The sequence below is a fragment of the Morone saxatilis genome, unplaced genomic scaffold (genome assembly GCF_004916995.1).
Source record: "Morone saxatilis isolate NCDOM2014 unplaced genomic scaffold, NCSU_SB_2.0 Contig9, whole genome shotgun sequence".
NCBI lineage: Eukaryota > Metazoa > Chordata > Actinopteri > Moronidae > Morone > Morone saxatilis.
This window is the reverse complement of record NW_023340268.1, coordinates 20,323,703-20,334,141: the sequence shown is the minus strand read 5'-3', so window position 1 is coordinate 20,334,141 and position 10,439 is coordinate 20,323,703. Positions and strand designations below refer to the sequence as shown.

General features: G+C 40.1%; 1 protein-coding gene across 1 annotated transcript in view; it reads left to right on the top strand.

The window, feature by feature from the left end:
* The window catches only part of ptprua (protein tyrosine phosphatase receptor type Ua), a 196,749-nt gene that overhangs the window by 178,318 nt on the left and 7,992 nt on the right, over positions 1-10,439 (top strand). The window contains 3 exon segments of the mRNA XM_035681751.1: positions 1,207-1,342; positions 4,715-4,864; positions 7,720-8,034. Coding sequence (XP_035537644.1) covers positions 1,207-1,342; positions 4,715-4,864; positions 7,720-8,034 — 601 coding nt within the window.

Sequence of the window (10,439 nt, the reverse complement as noted above, 5' to 3'; positions counted from 1 at the left end):
ATAAATGACGTGGTATCGGATCGGTTGCCTGGACTCCAGTACTCGCCGATACCGATGCCAGCATTTTCGGCAGTATCGGAACAATTTCCGATACTGGTATCGGAATCGGAACAACTCTGATTATAGGTGAAGCAAGCATGAGCAAAATGAACATGGACAAATATCATAGAGACACTGATCATCAGTTATGACTAAGATGCTTAGATTTATGGAAGCCTATAGGGGACTACAGGAAAAGTGATGTCCTAACTGAAGACCCACCTTGATGATAGGACAGATTGCATTTTCATTTTGACACCAAAAGTGTGGGGTGGTATGCAAATGTAAATGCAATAGAGTGGGTAGCAGTTTGGCTTTTTGCACTTCAATGTTGTCCACTGCACAGCAGGTTAAGCTTTGAAAATAAGACGTTAAAAAGTGTTAGAATATTACATTTTCATTTTTATTTTGAATTTAAGGTCCAGTGTTTAGGATTTAGTGGCATCTAGCGATATAGTTCTAGATTACAACTCCCTCACTTCACCCCTCCCATTCCAAGGAGAAACTCCTTCTCGTATGAAACAGTGGCCGCAAAACGTGCGAAAAACGGGACGTATCCAGAGTCGTGGGATTTATTGTTGATTTTTTTCTTATTTTCAACCAGTCTGCCCCTGTACACCATCCATCCGACTGTGGCGTCTAATTCTGATTAAGCACTGATCCTTTTGCATCTTATCTTTAACAATATTGATGCATTGCAGGCACATATTTTTTTTCTGTTCAGTGGAAAAAACCCACAGAAAAACTATGAAGACAGATGTACTCTTGAGGCATAAAACACCCCACTGCAGACACTCAGAAGGGTTTTAAAGTAACCAAGCCTTACCTGTAGAGGACTGAGGCATTCACAAACACCCACTCAATGCCTTTATCGCAGTGTTAGACCCAGACATGGAAGGCATAAGTCAGTACATGGGTTGTTTTCAAATGTCCAAGCACTCTGTAACTAAAAGGTTTTTCACTTGCAAACTTCAACCTATATTTTTTATGATACCATAACATAATGGTCACTGTATTTCCTGTCTTTCTTTCCAGAACAAGGCCTCTTATTATACTTGACTTTGGGCAGATATCTCAATCATTACTAAAGGCTCCCCACTGAGACTTTTTCATTTCAGTGTGGTGTATTCAGGCTTGTCGATCTTTCTCCTCTCTCCTCTGCACCAGTATGGGGGCAGGCAGGACCGGCTGCTACATTGTGCTGGATGTCATGCTGGATATGGCTGAGTGTGAAGGAGTGGTGGACATCTACAACTGTGTCAAGACCCTCTGCTCCAGACGCATCAACATGATCCAGACTGAAGTGAGTGGGAGGGCAGCAGTGTGGTTAGAGAGACTGACACTGTTAACCACAAGCTCACACGTTTGATCTTTACAATGTGAAGCTGCTTGGTAGCAAAAACAGATATGAGTCACATCTGAGCAAAAAAAAAAAATCTTTCGTAACAATGCATGGTATTTAAAACTTAAAGCATATAATACAGTTACAGCATTTGTCAATGGCTTTGGCATTTTTTTGAAAACATTTTTAAAGATCTCAGCACTTAATATGCATTTCACAACACAGCTCATACACTACAAGCAAAGTTCAACTCTCCCAAAATCTTTAGTTCATGTGTCAGAATGAAGTTATTGTGTCAATGCGTGAGTCTTTGCCACCAAAATGCCATGTTTAGATGTTTTGTCAGAGTGACAGTGGACAGGGATCCTTGTATCCAAATTTCCAGACAGTCTTGCTCGACATGTTTTCACTGTGACTGAATGCCTACTGTATCAGACTGTTGTTTTTCGAAAGGTAGCAGACTGCTATTGTGTATCAAAGTGGGTACTCTTCAGATGCTGATTTCAAGGTTTCCACATTCTACTTTGTAAAGCAAAAGAGCACTTACATTTGCATGAAATGTGAGAAAAAAACTGGTTAATTTTTGCACAACATGGGAAAATACAGCAAACAGAAACTGAACAGCGCTACACAGAACAACAAAGCATGTAGCCTGTCAATACCAAAAAACATGTACTGTTGAAACAAGACATCCTGTCGCTTCGGTCTGTTATACCCTGTCACATATTCTCATCGACCTCCCACCTAATGCTCTCCCTCGTAATGCAACGGTGGAATGAATCCTCTGCACGCCTCTGCTGTTATATCATTACAAGCAGCATCCATTGCAGCAAGCAAAGACACCTGATTTTGTGGTCAATAATAGTATACCTTCCACCGCCATGCTGAAAAAAACTCTTCTATTGGATTCAGGAAGGGGGAGTATGGGGGAAGGCCAAACCATTCTCTGATGACATTACTGCAGCGGAAACTGACATTATCCCAGACAATGACACTAAACCTCTGTCATTTTCAGGGATGAGATTGATGTAGAGGGTGTCCGGCAAAGTCAGCAGGTGTTGGGTGTTGTATGGCCCAGTGATGGGAATATATTTACTTGCACCACTTTTTTTAGAAATTGCGGCACACACCGTTATGTTCCCACCACACTGGCCTAACACATCCATCTATGAGGTTTCTGCCACGTCTCCTGCCTTTTGCAGTCTGGCAAAACCAGACACCTCTAAGCAGCCTCACCTCTACAATAAACAGGATATAGAAACATACTGTAGGATCCTACAATTACAGCAGTGTACACATGTTCTGTGTTCTCCTTTCCTGTTCCTGCTAAAGTACTCTTCTGTGACCACCAAATTGCACAATGAAAGTTAAAGAAGAATTTAACTGATTGCATTTTTTAATATATATGTATCGCAATAATGTTGTGATTGTGAATTATTTGGCCACAATAATCGTTTAGTGAAAATCTATCAGATATTGTGACAGCCATATACAGTTGTATACATTGAAATTCACAAACTCTACTCTAGTGTACTGTCACATTACTATAATTGGACTAGCATGAAAAATTACAGTATTGAACGATTACATACCTGCCTGCGTTTGCCAGCACCCAGCAACTAGCCTGTGCCATTGTAAGGCCATGGGTGATTACATCATCCATGAACCTGCTTCTTCCTATATTCTGCTGTCTTCCCCTACACTGTCACACATACTTCCTCCTCTTCCTCTTCCACAGGCAGGCTGTTGACCCCGTCCAGTGTTAATCTGAGCTGGCTCCTCTCTTTTTCACAGACAGACCTTTTTCACAGCAGCCATTTTGACATGAAATAGTAGGGTGTTGCCAAAGATAGTAATTAAGATCCCGTTCCATTCAGGTCAAACAGAGTCAGGGTGCTGCTATTGTGCGTGTCGGCTCACTGGAAAGGTTCTGCTACACTAAATGGAACAGAGCTGACTTTTGCATGATCTAAGACAGCTACTACCTGCATGCGATGACTCATTGTACACAGTAAACCTATTCAAATGAGAAAAAACATCACCTATTTTGATCACATAGACATATACAACCAATAATTGTTCAAACTGTAGACAATTGTGCTTTTTTTGCTTAAATGTGCTAAAACATTTGCAAACACTAACAAAGAATGAGAAATGCTGTTTCTGTTGTGCACTAGTAACAAAATGTTGTCATGGATTTCACATATTGTTTTGACAACTGTCACTTGAGAACTGAGCCAAAGCAACTGTAATTTGACTTTATCTCTCAGATTCATGTAGTGAAATGTATGCATTGTTTCCCTCTGAAATGTAGTGGGATTAAAGTATAACTTAGCCTTAAATACCAGGATATTAGCATACCAGCATGGAAATACAAAAAATTGTTATTAAGTACAGTGTAACTGAATGTACTTCTCTACAACTATCAAGTGAAAGCCAACAAATGATAATGTTTCTGGTTTAAGCCATTTGGTGTAATATATTATATTGGAAACTCATTTAAAAATGCTAATCATGTTAAAACATTCTCTTCCAAAGAAGTCATATTAGTGTAAAAGAATACTCATTCAGAACAAATATCAGCTCTTCATACACTCGCTTTAAATGAAAATAAATGTAAATAAACACACAATCGCTAGCTTTTCTATTTAAAGTGTACCTAATGTGAACTCCCAGTCTTCAAATAAACAAACCAGACAAAGATACTCATTACCAGAGTAAATAAAACAATTAAAAGTTGGAAAATATTTTTTAAATGTTCTTTTATTAACAAGTCTGGCAGAGGAGACGGCGCAGTAAATACCAAAACAATGGTATTTATCTCCCTTTTAATTTCATCTTTTCACCTTTCAGCTAGAGCCCGTTTACCAGTTGAATACATTTTTCTGCAATTACAGAGCACATTAAAAATATAAATAAGTTGGAAGAGGGACAGTTTTGTGCCGGTAATTTTGAATGTATCCAAGCCTGTTTGATCTTTTGTGTGGTTGGATGTCAAAACAAATTTCTTAGTTTCCTCGTTAATTGCACAGCTCGTGACGTTATTTAAATATTGTGTGTGGGCAGTGTTTTGCTCCTCTGATGTGTGATTTATGCACTTTTTACCCCATTTTATAGACAATTTTCTGCTTGGAAACAATGCCTAAGAGTGGGCATGACGATGTGAAGCATGTTTGACAGTTATTACTAATAGTCAACATTCAGCAGCAGTAATTAAATTCTGCATTGTTCTTCACAAGTGGGCAATTAACAGTTAGGAGGCCCATAAGTGCAGTGAGGGCTTTGTGTGACTTTGTAAAAATGCGGCTGTTTTCCGTGCTGTCTGTCTCTTAGGAGCAGTATGTGTTCATCCACGATGCCATTCTGGAGGCTTGTTTGTGCGGAGAGACTGCCATCCCCGTTAATGAGTTTGCGCTCACCTATAAGGAGATGCTGAAGGTTGACTCTCAGAGCAACACCTCGCAACTCAGAGAGGAGTTTCAGGTAATACACACACAAAAAACCACACTATTTTTAATAGTTTTTGTCAATACAATGTTGTTTGATTGATCACATTCATTGTCATTAACCTATAACTGCAACCTTAAAGCTTAATCTGGTATTCCTGCTGTCGCCTTCTGCTGTGGAAAGGAATACTCAAATGAAATGTTCAAACTGCAACAAATATGGTAAAACATGCAGAGTTGTGCTTTTGGTATTGTCTCCACAGCTGCAGTTTAGCCTCATGGCTTCCACTCAGTGTGCAAATACACCTAGTCGGTACACCTAGGTGAACATATATGCATAGCTACACATACACGTGGCTCATGAATTTATTACAAGATACGCACCAATTTATCTTAACAATGGGCTGCAGAGTTCTCAGCTTCTAATTAACCTGTGCAAAAGAAGCTGCATATGTTTCCATGCACTTGTATTGTTTCCATAATGCAAAGGCTTCTGAACCAATACAGGACTACGGCTGCAAATTAGCTGCTGAGCTAACCCCAGTACATTTACGTTGATAATCTAGCTGACCTATACCCCCCGTGTACCCCTCTGGTCTGAATTTTGTACTATGTCATTGACAGTTGATCTGACAGCAGCATAACCTAATGATATGCATGTATTTACCTCATCCTGGTGGTGTGGATGTGTTTTATTTCCTTTTTTAAATTTTTATTGTGTTGATGAGCTGCGACCCCTGCTGTGTCCTATTCAGAGAGAAAAAATCTGATATTCTCTGAAATTTCCATGATTAAAGTAGTAAATCTACAAGAAAAAAACTCATTTATGAGAAATAACTCAAATATCTACAAGAAAGGACTCACATTCACAAGAAAACAAAATATTCTTTGAGATAACAGAGTCATCACCACCGACGTACAGCATTTACTGTGACGTCATTATCGGAAAAAAAATGTTTCTCATGAATGTATGAATTATAATGTCAAAGAATATTTTTTCTCTTGTAAATTTATGACTTTAATCTTGAAATATTACCCCCTCCCCCAGCCCCTTCATTTTGTTTTTCTACCTGTAATAGCCCTAAACACCATCTTCATATTCAGCCTCATGTATTCAGCCTTTGATACTTTAACTTGTTGTAAAAGTGGAGAAAAAAATATTCTTGAGTTTTAATGTTGTGATTTCAATGTGCAAACCACCAACATGGCAGAACACATATCACGACTTGTATGACGTCTCTGAGCTGAGCAGACTGCAGTGTATATATATCAGCTACAAAGGTAAAGAAATAACACCCAGAGCTATGAAACTGAATAATGGTGCAGCGACGGCCATCCACAGCTGGTTGTCAGCACCAGTCTTGGATGTGTGATGAATTTATAGTGAACATAAGGTGTTAACAGTCACACTGTAGATGTCTGTAGTGTAGGTTTAGATTTATAGTTGATTTCACCACGGCAGCACGAGACAGATATATCATACATGATCAGTCGTGCTTTATTCCCCACAAAAAGTGTTATTCATTTACTTTGTGATGCAGAGAGATGGTGGAAAGGTTTCATTACTGAACTCATGTTGTTTTCACTCTCAACAATCTCTACTGTCATCAGAAACTTGTAGAAGAAAACACTGCTTAAACTGACTCATGTCACTTCTAGTCACATTTTTGTGGAAGAGTGCTGCGTGTGCCGGTGCAGCAGCTACACCATAACCCCTAAACACACAACTATAAATCTACCTTGAATGTCTACAGTAACAGCCCTCCACCATGCAGATGGTATTTGACATTAAAAACAGTTCAGACTCAAATGCGCTCCACTCAGCTTTTACTACGGCTCTAAATCTTCTCTGCTCTAAAGTCGCTGTGCTGGTCCCTCAAAAGTCAGGCAACAAATAATGAAACTTCCTAACTCTAGTTCCACCGTTTTATTCTGCACAAGACCTTGCTACTACTTGACTTTTTCTGCTTAAGTAAACGTCCATTTCAATACTGGTATTTCAATATTGCTCTGATTACTTTGATTCAGTCTCTATCCTCTGCATGAGACCTTTTAGGTTTGCCCATCTGTTCACACTGTCTTGTACTGTTGGTCTTTTACGACAAAATGTTAAAAATGAATGTCAGTTAGCATGAGAGTGATAGCCACCAAGGCTGACGCTGCTTTTCTCATCGGTATATCAGCCAAAAGGTTCAGCTCTGAATATCTATTTGTCTTTTAGGTAATGCTATTGGCTTGTCTAGTTAATGTCAGTTCTGAGGATGTTATTGATTGGTGACCTTTGGCCAGAATAATTAGACTTTTTCCTTTCCACTTGCAGAACAATAACATTCTCTCAGTGCTGCTCATGTGAGTCTTCCAATAAGACAGACTCTCATAAATGTAGCTGAGACGCAATATTCCGATTAGGAACTTGAATGTTCTATTCATTTTGTGTAAACCAACAGGGAGTCATTCACAATATGAAGCAAGTTAGATAATCAGTTCATTTCAATTTCCATTGCTTCCTAATACGCTTATTCATAATGTATGAGCTTTTGCTAAATGTGTTTTTATCCATTAAGCCTTGTGGGGGTTTTGACTGATAATTAATGTGTTTTAAGTTTCCCAGAGATGATTGGAGATAGTTGTGCTTGTCAAGTATTGACAGTCAGGCTGTTTGAGCAGAGAATGTTATCATTGCCTCTGTCCGTCTCTCTTTGATCCCATTTCTGTTTCGCTACGTCTGTCTCCTCTTATCGCAATCTTCATTCTAAGTCTTAAATTTTATCTCTGCATCTAGAATTTGAACACATTCTCAAACACACATGCCAACCTTTCTAATTATCTCCTCTGCGCACTCCCGTCTCCTTCACTTTGCCGTTCCTCTTCCTTCTCCTCCTCCTTCCTCAGACTCTGAACTCGGTGACTCCTCACCTGGATGTGGAGGAGTGCAGCATTTCTCTGATGCCCAGGAACCGTGAGAAGAACCGCAGCATGGACGTGCTGCCTCCAGACCGCTCCCTGGCCTTTCTTGTCACCACCGAGGGGGAAAGCAGCAACTACATCAACGCGGCGCTCGCAGACAGCTTTCTTCGGCCCGCCGCCTTCGTGGTGACACCGCACCCGCTGCCCGGCACCACCACTGACTTCTGGAGGCTCGTGTACGACTACGGCTGCACCTCGGTGGTGATGCTCAACCAGCTCAACCAGTCCAACTCTGCCTGGGTAAGAGGAAGGGGGCTTTTAAAGCGGCTGGAGATTAAATTGTCTACACACATTGTGAAAATAGAAGTTGCTTTTATTACTAATCTCATTAGGTTGAGCTCTAACTCAGCTTGCCACTTGTAATTAAGCCTTGGGTAACTTAAACCCTCTGTGTGACAGCCTCTATATCACAGCTGGATTTTGTGAATTAACATACACTCTATAGTACAGATATCACCGCAGTGTGATAATAGAGCGGGGTTTCCTCACAACCTAACCCTTTCTGGCCGGCGGACCCAAAATTCAAATGACCAGGGCACACAGACTTAGGATCAGGAGCATTAATCAGCTAACATTCTCATGTTGCACTTTGTTTTTAACTGCATAGACGGGGCTCTGAAACCATCATAATAAAATTATGTTTTTCAAGCCTATTTAATTGTTACATTTTCTTACTTATTCAGCTTACTGAGCTTTAAATTCTGCCAACAGAGCAGCTTTTCCTCTGTACAGCATGTATTGCCTAAAGAAGATGTTGGGAGTGTAGAGTGTCGGGGCCAATTTCCTACAAGTTCCAAACACTGTAAGGCAAACAGTAAGTTGAAGACCACAGAAAAAGTATAGAAACAAAAAGCAATGTAAAAGAAAAGTCAGGCCAAGTCCTGTCCACTTAGCTAGCAGACTCTCCTGTAAAGAACAATTCCTCCTTCCTGAGAAATCAAATAACTGCCCTGTAGGTCTGGATATTTTCAAAGTCAAGGAACCTTTTCATTGCTGTGTAGAAGAGAAAAATACAGTTGACCCACACATCTCCACCTGAGTCTGACATGGACCTTATTGAACTGTAGATTATTATTAGATTGGAATAAAATATATAAATGTTAGTCAATTAAAAAAACACTATGTAATTTCTGCTGCAATAACAAAAGACTAAGTTTGGTGACACCGTGAAATAGTGTGGGACCATGGGAGTTGTTGGCTTTACCACTATTACCATAATTGCAGTCAGCTTCTCCCGGTTAGGATTCTTCAGTGTTCATTGTCAGGAGGTTTTCACCCGGAGACGAGTTATTCACAGATGCCTCTTCCTCTCCAAAACAAACGGACCTGCTGAATAAAACCAGTAAAAATACAGAAAAAAGCAGTTTTACCTTAAGAATCACGGTTTCTTTAACACTGTTTGACGGACAAAGAACACCCTGGAGGTCATGCCACCTGAGCTGCTGCTAACTTTGGCTCAGCTTATTTCTGTGATAACTTAAGATCCAGACATTGGATGACCAAAATCCTTCATACCATTAAAATATATAGATAACAACAACCAATATCTAAAAAGTGTTTTGTAAAAATGTGGCTTAGAACTAGATAAAAAACTCTTCTGGCAGACAAAACGCTGATGCATGCGCAAATGGGATGCTTTGTATGGGAAAAGCTGACTATAAAAGCCACCACTGTTTTATAGGGATCTGCGAGCACTCCATTATCTAGATCTGTTCAACCAATTAAATGTTCTGTATTTGTAGTTGGGGTGGGCGGGGCTTAGATGTGGGTGGTGTTTGAACCAGGAGTGGGAAGTTGTTCATTTAAGTTGATATGGGTAGATCAGAAGTTATTATGTTTATTTGAAAGCTAGTCACAAAACAGCCTCAGAGTTGAGCTTCAGAGCAATGTTTTTTTATCACTCTGATGATATTCATACTTGTAAAAGCCACATTATCTGCAGCGGACAGTAGTGTGAAGCAGTTGGACTCAGGATTAGATTGGATTGCTTGTTTTTTCAAAACCCAAAGATAGTGATACTGCAGTGATTTAAAGCAGAGGAATGCAGAAAATGCTCACATTTGAAAATCTGGAGGCAGCAAATGTTTGGTCCCCTATACTGTCCACTATCAAATAAAGTCAAAACAGCAAAAAATGATCTTTAAAAAAAGAAATAATCATAACATAACTAATTGATTTAGCACAACATTTTATGACATGTAGAACTCTGGGGTATGATTTTATATCTGCTGATTTTACATTCATAATTCAACATGACTGTTCATATTACCATTCCTTAGGATGTAACATGTGGACAGCAGTGGTGACAACATGACATCCATATCGCCCCTTCCTTCAGATAAGAGGCGAACATGCAGTACAGTGAGGCCGGGTCACCGCTTGTCTGGCCTTTAACTGGTGCTCTGCCACAAAGCTTCAGTCCTGCATTCAGGCCGTCCGTTTCCTTTACACGGACTGTCGTGGAATTATCACATCCTTATCACCCCCTCACGCCATGTTTGCTCATGCGTGGGTTTGTTCTGCCGTCTCCCTATCGCCGCTCTGTCACCGCGTCGTGTTGGATTCCCGCTCAACATTTCCACCATGCCTGTCAGCTGCAACCTGTCCTTCTCCCTCTGTCACTCTCCTCCTCTTCTTCTCTTCCT